The sequence below is a fragment of the Sus scrofa genome, chromosome X, assembly GCF_000003025.6.
Source record: "Sus scrofa isolate TJ Tabasco breed Duroc chromosome X, Sscrofa11.1, whole genome shotgun sequence".
Lineage (NCBI taxonomy): Eukaryota > Metazoa > Chordata > Mammalia > Artiodactyla > Suidae > Sus > Sus scrofa.
This window is the reverse complement of record NC_010461.5, coordinates 56,124,030-56,138,449: the sequence shown is the minus strand read 5'-3', so window position 1 is coordinate 56,138,449 and position 14,420 is coordinate 56,124,030. Positions and strand designations below refer to the sequence as shown.

At 41.3% G+C, this 14,420-nt stretch overlaps 1 protein-coding gene across 1 annotated transcript; it reads right to left on the bottom strand.

The window, feature by feature from the left end:
• OTUD6A (OTU deubiquitinase 6A) lies at positions 1,354–3,971 on the bottom strand. Its single transcript, XM_003135157.5, has one exon. It carries the CDS (start codon positions 3,595–3,597, stop codon positions 2,728–2,730), a length of 870 nt encoding a protein of 289 aa, XP_003135205.2. The 5' UTR covers positions 3,598–3,971; the 3' UTR covers positions 1,354–2,727.

The window sequence follows — 14,420 nt, the reverse complement described above, 5'->3', positions numbered from 1 at the left end:
GGCCCTCTCTCCTGCTAAGCCCCCTCTCCTGGCCAAGTCCATCAACCCACCTATTATCCCATGACCAGGCTATGTTGGTCTCAGCATTCAAACCTCTCCTGCCATCAGGTTCCTCCCCAGGCAGATGCCCCCTCCTTCCCAGGCCCCATTCCCCTGCCAGAGCCCTTCCCCAGTCAGGCCACTTTATTTTCACCCCCCACTACACCTTCCCAGCCTGTCTCCCATCCTCAGCTTGTGACACCCTGTCAAATCTGTGTTCTTTTTACAAGACAGGCCCCTTCCTACATCCAGGCCCCTTACCCAGCCTCATCCTCTTCCCCAGCCTAGGCCTTTCTCCCCAGCTTAAGACAGCTCTCCCAGCTAGATCTTCCCTGGTCAGGTGCCGCTCCCCAGGCTCTTCCCCCTTTAACAGTCAAGGACTCCTTTCTCATCCTTTGCCCCTCGCTCAACTAGGCCTCTTTCCCTTGACCAGCTCTTCTTCCCTAACCAGCCCCTACCCCATTATCTCCCTCTTAGCCTGGCCTCTTTCCTCACCCTGTGCCTCAGTTCACAGCCAGGTTCCCTTTCCCTTACCCAGCCATCTCCCTTCTTCTGCCTGTTCCCCTTTATCTTTCCATCTCCATTCATCTTCCTAGGCTGAACCCTTTCCCAATTTTCATCCTCCTTCCCAGCCAGGCCTCCTTTTACGGATTATGCCTCCCTTCCTGGACTAATCTTCCTTCCCCAGCCAGCATTCTCATCTCTAAAAAAGAATCTCTTCTCACAGTGCCTCCAAATACCTCGTTTTCTCAGGGACCTCTTCTCAGCCAGTTGGCTATCTGAAAATGTATCTGATACACACATTTACACAGTGAGCTATCTAGCAGGATTTCCATATTTGTATTTTGAGAACAGCCCCCGCCTCCATGAAAAACCGGTGGCACTTCTTTCCCTCCTGCAACTAGTCCTGGACTGGCAAGTTTTTGAAAGTGGGAGTTCTTTTCCATGAATAGCAATGAAACCATTTCATGATGTTTTCAGTGAGTCAAACATCAACTCAGGATAGCCTCAACTATTTTGTTCCTCCCCAAATCTTTCCCTGGGAAACACTCCACTTCAGGCCACCACCAAGACTAGAGACCCATTTCTCCCCAAAGCCTCATCTGTTATCATGTCCCCTTCCCCTCTTCATTTGTGCTCCCTAACCCTCTAGGACTCCTTTGCTGAAGTCGGTCCTGGGATACAAACTCTATGTGAACTAAGTCAGCTATAAAAAATAGAGACCCAAGTATTTTTAAACTGCTTTTATTTTTTAAACAAATTGAATATATATTTTTAAATTTTATATATTTTATTTTAGAACATTTGGTGGGTACAAAGAATATTTAGATGAATTTAAGTAATCTCACTGAAATACAGGATCTGAAGATTGAAATTTGTAAAAACTGTTTACTGTAAATCATTTCACTTTTACTATTCTTTTGGCAAATTGAAGATATTAACAAGTCTCAAATATCAACAAAAGTATATTGCTCACTTTTATTTTGCCTCATACCAGTTGCAAATATAACAAGATGAATCAACTACTTTAATACTTTTTAAAATTTTTTATATACTTTTTTATTGCTAAGAATTAAGGAAAATTACTAACTGCAGATCTTTCACACCTCATACCAGTTGTAGATAGAACAAAGTGGATCAATTACTTGAATAATATGCCCGAAAAATAAAGGAAACTTACTAGTTCAGATCTCACCCCTCACTGCAAGTTAAGCTACCTATCAGTTTGTTTCTTTCTACTTCACATCAGTTGTAGACATAACGGCATGGATCAACTCCTTGAATAAAGGCATATCCCTTCCTATCTTTAATAAAGGAAATTAAATGGAGATCTTTCACATCTTAGTGTAAACTTTAGCCTATCAATTTATGTGAATCTAATTTCTATATTTAACACTTACATTTAACTTCTAAACTTAACAAATGCTATTATCTGAAGTTCAGCAAACATCTAAACAACTAAAATTAACTTGCCGCCATCCAAGTTTTTATGAAAAAAAAAAAAAAACCAAAATACTAGAGCAGGACTTGTTCATAACTTGAGACATCTCCTCAGTAGCCCAGTTGAAGTGAAAAGCAAACCCGTCCCCCAAACAGCCCACGGTACATTTTTCTCTCAAAGAACTAAGCAAAAGGCATCTCTGAATCATTTCAATCACATCAACTCCAACTTTATCTAAGTAATCCAAATAATCATGGGACAACCGTAAGATTCTGAACTAAACTGATTTTTCCCTCCAAGGGAAGAACACACCAAACCAAATTGCCATCTTTTGAAGCCGTAAGGTATTTGCACCATGACCAATTCTCAGGGGTAAGGGGGGCAGAGACCCTTCAGGGCAAGAATTCCTCCCCTCGGGTAGGACAATACAGATCTCTTCCTTGTCACCTGCCTTGGGTCCCCCACCCCTTGAAAGAAACAACCAAAAGGCGATGGAAGAGGAGAGAAGAATGAGGGAGGAAGGCGGGGGGCGGCGGGAGGCGAGAGGGGGTGAACACTGAGTAAAATAGATAAAGAAAACCCCAAGAAAACCGGAGGAAACAAAACAAAACAAAACAAAAAAACAGAAAACGGAGCCTACTGAGGAGACGCGGTGGCGGTGGCGGCTGCAGCTTCGGCTCCTGCGGTAACGGCCACAGCGATGGAGGCGGCAGCGGCGGCTGCAGGGCTCTGAGGCGCCGTCGGGCCTAGAAGAGACGCGGTGGAGCGCCCCCGACGGCTCCGGCCTCAAGAGGCTTCACGGAGTTGTAGTGCTCCCCGAGGCTGCAGGCGTATCGCATATAGACCAGGATGAGCGGCCTCTTGGTGTACTCCTCTCCGATAACGACGGCGGGCGAGTTGGCCTGGATCACCTCGATAGGGGTCTGCAGGATGTGCGACAGGGCCCTCAGCTCGAGCTGGCCTCCCCACGACGCGCTGCGCACGATGTCGTCGCAGTAGCTCAAGAAGTCGTCGCGGCTGTAGGAGTCGCCGGTTTCGGGGTCGCTGAAGAAAGGCAGGAAGTCGTCGACGTGCTTCTGCATGTACTCAGCGGTGCGTCTCCGCAGGCTCTCCACGGTCACCGAGAACACCAGCTGGTCTTGGATGGCGCGGTACATGCAGTGGCCGTCGGCCGGGATATCCTTCATCTCCAGATTCTTGGCCCCCAGGATGGCGCGGAGCTTCTCTTCCTCATCCTTGCGGAAGCTGGCCAGATGCTCCATCTCGGCCTCGGCGATCCTCTCCTGACGCTCCCTCGCGAGGGCCGCTCTTCTTTCGCGCCTTCTCTGGGCCCTCGAGGGGCGGGGAGGCTGGTTCTCGAGATCCATCTTGGCCAGATCTTCAGTGACAGAATCGAGGTTACCAGGGAAACTCTCCTGGAACTTCTCCAGCTCTTGCTGGTGCTTCTGCTCCATCTCAGCCTCAAGGCGGGCCACATCTAGGAGCATCTGCTTTCTTCTCTTCTTGTCACTCCTGGGGACCGAGTTCTTCATGCTCTGGATACGGGCCTGCAGCTCTTTCTTCTCGCGGTTGTGGCGTCGTATCATCCGTTGATGCTCACTCTGGGAATCTTCCATGATGTCTAACGGTAGAAGAGAATCGAAATTTGGTGGCGGCTAAAGTATCGCTACAGTTCAGGCCCACACAGCTCTAACCAACGGACAGGGTAAGGTTCTCAGCCTCCTCTGACCGCTGCACTCTGCCCCTGTCTAGCACTGGTCGCCCTCACTCTATTCACAGCCCTCTTTGCGATTGGCCACAATCTCTCCACGGCCACGCCCTCTAAACATGCCTGGCACTACGATTGGCTATTCGATGACCCTAACTACGCCCCCAGTAGACCCCGTAGCAACGGTTGCTTCTGATTTTAGTGGGGTTCTAACCCGGCGGGTAAAATTCCGCTTTTGTACTTTATGTGCAGCTATTGAATTTGTGATGTTCATGGACTCTAACTGCCTACTTCACTTCCGGGCCTGAACTTAATGCAGACCTTGGTCATGCTTGAGCATCACATGACAAATACTATTACACTGCTGAACGGGCTCTGCTACTGGACTTCCCATTACTTCTTTGTTCAGAAGGCAATGTGGTGCTACTCTCCAGTTCTTTAGTTGCCTTGACTGATGAACCCTTAATTTTGTGTATCAGAACAAAGACATTTCCTTATGTTTCTCGGAACACAGTGTCCTTTTAGTTTAGGCCTCAAATCCACTCTGTTCCACCTCACCTTAAGAAAGTAACAGCCACACTCCTTAAAGTTTTTCACTATGGCTAAGCCCACTTCTGCTTGCGCCAACAGAATGCACCTACCCTAAACTCCTCTTCTCCTGAGTTCATTCCCAGCTTCCAAAATGGGCTCCCTAGGATGCCCAGGAAGCTGGCATTCTTCAAGCCACTTCTTTCTGATTATTTCTAATGTCAAAAAGTTTAAAAAAGGCGTTCCCGTCGTGGCTCAGTAGTTAACGAATCCGACGAGGAACCATGAGATTGCGGGTTCGATCCCTGGCCTTGCCCAGTGGGTTAAGGATCTGGTGTTGCCGTGTAGGTCGCAGACTCGGCTCGGACCCAGTGTTGCTGTGGCCCTGGTGTGGGCCGACAGCTACAGCTACCATTAGACCCCTAGCCTGAGAACCTCCATGTGCCGCGCGCGGGTGCGGCCGTAGAAAAGACCAAAAACAAAAAAACCAAAAAACTTTCAGTACTTACGGTTGCTAAGAAGTCTTCCATGATACAGATGTTTGTTTAACCTGTCGAAGGACATCTGGGTTGTTTCCAATCTGGGGTTATTACAAACAAACCTGCTATAAACATCCACATACAGGTTTTTGTGTGAACATAAGTCTTCATTTCTCTGGGAAAAATGCCCAGGAATGCAATTTCTAGGTCATACTATAAGTGTATGCTTAGTTTAAGAAGCTATTTTCCAGAGTCGCCATACCATTATGCAACCTCACCAGCAGTGTATGAGGAATCTGGTTGCTCTGCATCCTCACCAGCATCTGGTGTTGTCATAATTTTTCATTTTAGCCATTCTGATACATGTGTAGTGACATCTCACTGTAGTTTTAATTTGTATTTCCCTAGTGGCTAATCATGTTCATCCTTTCATGTGTCCATTTGCCATCTGTGCAGTATCCTCTTGGGTAAAATGTTTATGTTGTTTGCCCATTTTATAATTGGACTGTATTTTACTGTTGAGTTTCAGAGTTCTTTCCATATTCTTGATATTAGTTCTTTGTTGGATATGTGTTTTACGAAGATTTTTCTCCCACATTGTAACTTGTCTTTTTATTTCTTGGTGTTTCTAAGAGCAAAAGTTTTTGATTTTCATAAAGTCCAATTTATCAATTTTTTCCCTCTATGGGTTGTGTTTTTGGTGTCAAGAACTCTTTGTCTAGCCCTAGATCCCAAAGATTTTGTCCTGTTTTTTACAGAAAGATTTATACCTTTTATTTTACATTGAAATCTATAATTTATTTTCTCTTTATTTTTGTGTAAGATTTGAAACTTAAGCCAGGGTTTATTCCTTTGTGTGTGGTTGTCCAATTACTCCAGCATCATTTGCTGAAAGGGCTATGCTTCCTCCATTAAATTGGTTTTGCATCTTTGTGAAAAATCAGTTGGGCATATTTGTGTAGGTCTGTTTCTGGATTCTCTATTCTGATCAATATGTCTATCCCTTTTCCAATACCATACCATCTTGTTTACTGTGGCAATGCAGTAAGTCTTGAATATAAGGAGACCCTTTTCTGCAATTTTATTCTTTTTCAAAATTGTTTTAGCTATTCTAATTCTTTTGTCTTTCCATATACATTTTAGAATAATCTTGTCTATAGCTACAAAAATTCTTGCTGGGATTTTCATAGGAATTGTGTTAGAACCATATGTCAAATTGGGGAGAATTGATATCTTTACTATGTTGAGTTTCCCAGTCTGTGGCGGCCACCTGGGTATGTATCTCCATTTATTTTGATTTTCATTTATTTTTTTCATGAATGTTTTCTAATTTTCAACATATATGTCTTGCACATATTTTGCTGCTTTATGCATCAGCATTTCATTTTTTTTGAGTAATTTTTTTTTTTTTTTTTGGTCTTTTTGCTATTTCTTGGGCTGCTCCCGCGGCATATGAAGATTCCCAGGCTAGGGGTCCAATCGGAGCTGTAGCCACCGGCCTACACCAGAGCTACAGCAACGCGGGATCCGAGCCGCATCTGCAACCTACACCACAGCTCACGGCAATGCCAGATCCTTAACCCAGTGAGCAAGGCCAGGGAGCGAACCCGAAACCTGATGGTTCCTAGTCGGATTCGTTAACCACTGCGCCACGACGGGAACTCCTTTTTTGAGTAATTATAAATAGTATTGTATTTTTTTTGGCTGCACCCATGGCATGAGGAAGTTCCAGGGCCTGGGAACGAACCTGAGTTATAGCAGTGATAATGCTGGATCCTTAACAGCTAGGCCACCAGGGAATTCCCAATGGTATTGCATTTTTAATTTTGTTGTCCACATGTGCATTGTTAGTATATAGAAATACAATTAACTTTTGTGTGTTCATCTTGTATTCCATGACCTTGTTCAACTGACTTACTATTTCTAGGAGGGTTTTTTGGTAGATTCTTTGAAAAATTTTTTTTTTTTTTTGATCTTTTTGCCATTTCTTGGGCCACTCCCATGGCATATGGAAGTTCCCAGGCTAGGGGTTGAATCGGAGCTGTAGCTGCCGGCCTACGCCAGAGCCACAGCAATGATGGATCCGAGCCACGTCTGCAACCTACGCCACAGCTCACGGCAACACCAGATCCTTAACCCACTGAGCAAAGCCGGGGATTGAACCTGCAACCTCATGGTTCCTAGTTGGATTCGTTAACCACTGAGCCATGATGGGAATTCCTGGAATTTTCTATGTAGAGAATCATGTCATATGTGAAGAGGGATGGTTTTATTTCATCTTTTCCAATCTGTGTTCTTTTACTCCCTTTCTTGCCTTATTGCGCTGATTATAACTTCTAGCCCTATATTGAGTAAGAGTGGTGAGGCCAAGCAGGTTTGCTTTGTTTTGGGTCTTGGGCGAAAGCATTTTGTCTTTCACCATTAAGTATGATATTAGCTGTAGGTTTTTTGTAGCTGCTCTTTATCAAGTTGAGGAAGCTCCCCTCTTTCTATTTTTCTGAGAGTTTTTAACATGAATAGCTGTCGGATTTTATCAAATATTTTTTCTGTGCATTGATTGCACTGTTTTTGTGATTTTTTTTCTTCTTTAGACTATTAATCCAGTGGATTACATTGATTGATTGACAAGTATTGAACCAGTCTTGCATTCCTGGAATAAACCTCACTTGGTTATGGTTTACAATTCTTTTTATACATTGGTGAATTCTGTTTGCAAATATTTTATTAAGGATTTAAAAATCTACCTTGGAGTTCCCATTGTGTCTCAGTGGGTTAAGAACCCAACATAGTGTCCATGAGGATGTGGGTTTGACTCCTGGTCTCACTCAGTGGATTAAAGACCCTGCATTGCCGAGAAGTGCAGCATAGGGCACAGATGTGGTTTGGATCCTGCATTGCTGTGGCTGTGGTATAGGCTTTCAGCTGCAGCTCGGATTTGACCTCCTAGCCTGAGAAATTCCATATTTTAAAAGAAAATAAGAAAAAAAAATCTGCCTTGATGAGAGATACTGGTCTGTAGATATTGTCTTTCAGTACTGTTTGGTTTGGTTTTAGTATTAGGGTAATTATTAGCTTCATAAAATGAATTTGTAAGTGTTCCCTCCTCTTCTCTTTTTCTAGAAGAAATTATGGAATGTCAGTGTTAATTCTTTCAGTGTTTGGTTGGATTTTTCAGTGAAAACATCTAGGCCAAAAGATTGCTATTGAGTGAGCTTTAAAATGATAATTTTTTTTCCTTAATATTTTTAGGGCCAATCAAATTATATATTTCACATTGGGTGAATTTTGGTAGTTTGTGTTTTTTGAGGCATTGGTCTATCTCATCTACATAGTCCAATTTATGTGTGTAGAGTCGTTTTCAGCATTCCATTATTATAGTTTAGCATGTGCAGAATCAATAGTGATATTCCCTGCTTTATTCTTAATATTAGTAATTCGTGTCTTCTCTCTTTTGTTATTTGCTCTTGGTCAGTCTTGCTAGTGATTTGTCAGTTTTATTGATTGTTTCAAAGAACTAGCTTATATGTTCATTGATTTTCCCTATTTTCAATTTCATTGATTTCTGTCTTCAATTTTATTGATTTCTGCTCTCAGTTTTCCTTCTCTCTGCTTCCTTTGGGTGTAGGTCACTTTTCTTTTTCTGGTTCATGAGGTGGGAGCTTAGATGATTGATTTCTGGCTTTTCCTCTTTTTCTATTGTGTACATTTTAGTACCATAAATCCCCTTCTCAGTACTACTTTAACTGTGCCTTACAAGTTTTAATATATTGCATTTTCATTCTCATTCAGTTCAATGTATTTTTGGAGGGTTCCTTTGAGACTCTTTGGTCTCTGAATTATATAGAAGTAAATTACTAAGTTTCCAAGTATTTGCAGATTTTCCTGTTATCATTCTGTTATTGAGTTCTACTTTGATTCCTTTGTGATTGGAAAGAATATTCTTTATGGCTTCAATTTGTTTAAACTTGCTGGGGATTGTTTATGACCCAGGATATATCCTGTTTTGACATATATTCCATGGGCACTTGAAAAGAATGTGTATTCTATTATGGTTGGGCGATGTGTTCTATATATGTTGTTTAGATACCATTGGTTTATAGTGTTGTTGACTTCTATAACCTTCCTTATTTTCTGTCAAGTTCTTCTATTTATTGTGAACAGAGGTGTGTTGAAGTCTCTAACTGTCATTGTAGCCTTTTCTATTTCTCCTTTCAGTTCTATCAGGTTTTGCTTCATCTATTTTACACCTCTGTTACAAATCTTACACATTTAGGATTGCTTTGTCTTTTTGGTAGATTCACCCTTTTGTCATTACGTAATGCCCCTCTCTGTCTCCAGTGATTTTCTTTGCTCTAACATCTATTTTATTTGATATTAATGTAACCACTCCTTTTCTTGATTAATGTTTGCACGGATATATATTTTTCTATCCTTTTACTTTCAACCTCCAATATCATTATATTTGAAGTGAGTTTTTTTGTAGATAGTATATATTCAGGTCATGTTTTTTAATGTATTCTGCCACTCTCTTTCTTTTGATTGGTATATATAAATAATTTACATTTAAGGTAATTATCAATGCGTTAGGACTTAAGTCTGCCACTTCATTTTTTGTTTTCTGTTTGTTCTATATTCACTTCTTCGGGTTTTTTTCCTGCCTTCTTTTGGGTTACTTGAATATTTTTTAGAATTCAATTTTGATTTGTCTATAGGTATACTTTAGAGATATCACAGGTTCATTTCAGGCCACCAAAATAAAGTGAATATTGCGATAAAGTGACACCAACTTTTTGGTTTCCTAGTGCATATAAAAGTTACATTTACTCTATATTGTAGTCTATTAAGTATGCAATAGCATTATGTTTTATAAAATGCATATACTATATTTAAAATACACTTTTAGGAGTTCCTGTCTTGGCGCAGCAGAAATGAATCCGACTAGGAACCATGAGGTTGTGGGTTCAATCCCTGACCTCGCCCAGTGGCTTAAGGATCCTGCGTTGCCATGAGCTGTGGTGAGGTCACAGACGCTTCTCGGATCCTGCGTTGGCTGTGGCTGTGGTGTAGGCCAGCAGCTGTAGCTCCGATTTGACCCCTAGCCTGGGACCCTCCATATGCTGCGGGTGTGACCCTCAAAAAGACAAAAAAAAAAGACCCCAAAAAATTTTTTTAAGTAAAATAATATACACTTTTTAAAAATGCTAACCATCATCTGAGCCTTCATTGAGTTGTAATTTTTTGGCAATTGTTACTTCAAAGATCGCTGATCACAGATCACCATAACAAATATAATAATGAAAAAGTTTGCAATATTGCAAGAATCACCAAAACGTGACACAGACACATGGAGTGAGCAAATGCTATTGGAAAAATGGCACCGATAGACTCGCTTGATGCAGGGTTGCTGTAAACTCTTCAATTTGTAAAAAAAACACTAGATGTGAAGTGCAATAAAATGAGGTATGCCTGTATGGTGTTTTCAAGTTTATATCTTTGTATAAATTTTTTTAGTGTTTGCTGTAGGTACATTGGGGTGTTTGTGTGTGTGTGTGTGTGTGTGTGTGTGTTATCAAAATCTATAATATCATTTTACCAGTTTAAGTGAAGCATAAAAACTTATCTCCTTTTGCATCCTTTACCCTCATCCATTTATAATACAACTATCTTAAACGTCGTCCTCTGTACACATTCAGAAACACATTAGTTTTCTATTTTTTTCCTCCAATCTTTAAACACGATAGGCAACTCAAAGGGAGAAGGAAAGTCTACTGTATTTACCCATAGTTTTGCTTATTGTGGTTTTTCTTCCTTCTTGATTTTCCAAGATTTATTCTTTTACCTTTACTATTTAGAGAACTTCATTAACCATTCTTTCAGGTAGGTCTCCTTGTGACAAATTCTTAGTTTTCCTTTATCAGAATGTCTTTATTTCCTCTCCATTCCTGAGGGATATTTTCACTGGATTTAGGACTCTTAGTTCACAATTCTTTTCTTTCAGCACTTGAAAAATGTTGTGTCACTTTTTGTTGACCTCTATGGTTTCTGATGAGAAATGTATTGTCTTTTGAATTATTTTTCCTTTGTTGATAAGATGTTGTTTCTTTCTGCTTTCAAGACTTTTTTCCTTTGTCTTTAATTTTCTGATATTTGACTATGAGGTATCTTGGGGTGGATTTCCTTGGGTTTAATCCCATTTGGGTTTTGCTCAGCTGCCTGAATCTGTAGGTTTATATCTCTTACCGAATTTGAGAAGTTTTTTGGTTTTGTCTTTACATTTTTAAAATTAAAGAATAGTTGATTTACAATGTTGTGCCACTTTCTGCAGTAGAGCAAAGGGACCCAATCATACAAATACATACATTCCTTTTCTTACATTATCTTCCATCATGTTCTATCCCAGGAGACTGAATAGAGTTCCCTGTGCTATACAGTAGAACCTCATTGCTTATCCATTCTAAATGTAATAGTTTGCATCTACTAAACTCCCAGTCCAGCCCACTCCCTCCCCTCTCCCTTGAGAAGTTTTTAGCCACAATTTCTTTGAGTAGTTTTTCAGCCCTACATTTTTTTCTCCTCTTCTTCAGGAACTCTGAGTCTCTGTTCAATTTTTAAAAATACTATATTTTTAGGGAAGTTTTAGTTTCACAGCACAATTGAATGGAACATTATATAAAAGTATATAATGTTCTTTTATCCTCCTCCCTACCACCAATCACAGCCTCCTTGCCCCATCCTGCAGCAGAGTGGTGCATTTGTTACAATCAATGAACCTACACTGATGCATCATTATCACCTCAAATCCGTAGTTTACATTAGGGTTTACTCTTGGTGTTGTACATTCCATGGATCAGGGCAAATGTGTAATGACATATATCCACCATTACATTATCTTATAGAATAGTTTCCCTGCCCTAAAAGTTCTATATGTCCCACCTGTTTATCCTTCTTTCACCTCTTACTCCTGACAACTATTGATCCTTTTACCGTCTCCATAGTTGTGCTTTTTGCAGAATGTCATATAGTTGGAGACTCGCAATATGTAGCCTTTTCAGATTGGCTTCTTTGACTTAGCAATAGGTATTTGTAGTTCCCCCATGTCTTTCTATGGTTTGATAGTTCATTTTTTGGGATTGAATAATATTCCATTGTTGGCTACATATATCACAGTTTGTTTATTCATCACCTACTGAGGACATCTTGGTTGTGTACAAGTTTTGGCAATTATGAATAAAGCTACTATAATCATTAATATGCAAGTTTTTGTGTGTTGACTTAAGTTTTCAACTTGTTTGAGTAAATACCAAGGATCATGATTGCTGGATTGTATGCTAAAAGTATGTTTAATTTTTTGTTGTTGTTTTTGCTTTTGCTTTTTAGGGCCACTCCCATGGCATATGGAGGTTCCCAGGCTAGGGGTCAAATTGGAGCTGCAGCTGCTGGCCTACAGCTACAGCCACAGCTATGCCATATCCAAAGCACATCTGTGACCTACAGCACAGGTCACGGGAATGTCAGATCCTTGACCCACTGAGCGAGGCCAGGGATCGAACCCTCATCCTCACGGATCTTAGTCGGGTTTGTTAACCACTGAGCCACGAAGGGAACTCTGAGAATTTGTCTAGTTTTGTAAGAAACCACCAAACTCTCTTCCAAAGTGGCTATACCATTTTGCACTCCTACTAGCAATGAGTCAGAGTTCCTGTTGCTCCATATCCATGCCAGTGTTTGGATGTTGTAAGTACTTTGGATTTCAGCCATTTTAACAGGTGCATTGCACTATCTCATATTTTAAATTTGCAGTTCCCTAATGACATGTGATGATGAACAACTTTTCATATGCTTACTTGCCCTTCTGTATGCCTTCTTTGGATCTGTTCAGATCTTTGGCCCAATTTTAAATTGGGTCATTCGTTTTCTTATTGTTGAGCTTTTAAGATTCTTTTAATATTTTGGATAACAGTCTTTCATCAGGTTTGTGTTTTGCAAATATTTTCTGCCGATCTGTGGCTTGTCTTCTCAGTCTCATGATTGTTTTTTCCATCTATTTTCTCTCTGTTGTTCAGGTGGAGTAAATGTTATTCCATCTTCTGAATTTTTCCTCTGTTCCTTGCATTCTGCTAATAAGCCTGTCCAATGGGTTTTCTTTTTTTTTCTTCTTCTTCTTTTTTTTAAGGCTACACCTGTAGCATATGGAAGTTCCTGGGCTAGGGGTCAAATTGGAGCTGTACCTGAGGCCTACCTCGCAGCCACAGCAACACCAGATCTGAGCTGTATCTGCAACCTACACTGCAGCGTGGGACGATGCTGGATGGATCTTTAACCCACTGAGTGAGGCCAGGGATCAAACCCGCATCCTCACAGTCAGCGTCAGGTCCTTAACCCACAGACCCACAAAGGGAACTCCTATCCATTGAGTTTTAAATGTTGGTTATTGTATTTTAGTTTTTAAATTTCCATTTGGGTCTTTTTTATATCTTCTATTTCTAGGCTGACACTTTCTCTTTTTCTCGGTCTAATTTTCTCTTTATTTGCTGGGACTTTCTATTTTTTCACTTGTTTCAAGCATATTGCTAGTTGAAGCATTTTTATGATGGTCCCTTTAAAAATTTTTGCCATATAATTCTAACATCTCTGTCATCTCAGTTTGGGTATCTGTCTTTTTTCCATTCAGTTTGAGATCTTCCTGGTTCTTGAGTGATATTTCTTTGAAACCTGGGCATTTATGTCATTATGACATGGGTATAAATGAGACTGAATCTCATTTAAGCCATCTATTTTAGCTGGCCTCTTTTGGCACTGCCACCAGCAGGGAAGAAGGATGTCACATCATTTCAACTAGATGGAGGTAGAAGTCTAGGTTCCCCGCTTGGTCTCTACTGATCCTAATGGGGACTCCTCATACTGCTGGGCAGGGCTGAGAGTTTCTGCTCCATACTAGGCCTCTGTTGATAGCTTCTTGCCTGGAGGGGTCCTAGTATTGAGTTAATGCTTCCTTTGATACTACTTCCTGTGACCCTTGGGGTAGGAGGTTGGTGCTTTTACCACTGGGTGGTAGTGAAAGCCCTGACTCTCCACTGGAGCTTCTCTGACATCACCTCAGGAGGGACAGCAGGGGATGTGGGGGGAACCTCATTACTGCCAGGTGGGGGTGGAATTCTAGGTTCCCCACATTGTTTCTACTGGTGTGGTGTGTGGGTAGGTCTTGTTACCTGCCTGTGCGGATGGAAGTCTCTTCTCTGTACTTGACCTCCTCTGACACCATGCCAGCATGGAGGGGGTTTGGGTGCATTGGGATGTGTCATTACAACCTCAGGAGGATGGAAGCCTAAGCTTCCCTTTTAGCCTTTGCTAGTGTGGGTGGGCACATGGGCCACCATTTGTTCTTTGGTTTGGGCTGGAGTAAAGTGGTTAGTGTCTAAACATTTCATATTGCTCAGTTGGGTTGATCTTTCCCTGGTCCTTTGGCTGGAGAGAAAAGGCTTTGATCAGGGCTGTTTTTGTCTGTGCTTATTGGCGTGTCTGGGTTGCTAGTTTCTTCAGCTACCAGTCTGGGATAAGACAAAAAGAAAATTCATGTCATTCCTCCCATCCTGAGGACTAGGGGGGTCTTCCTTCTCTTCCCCACCTGTCAGAGTCTTCTGTTTGGTTTATACATAATATCCAAGGGTTTTAGTTGTAATAGTGAGAGCAATAGGGCAAAGTACATCTATTTCCTCTGTCCCAT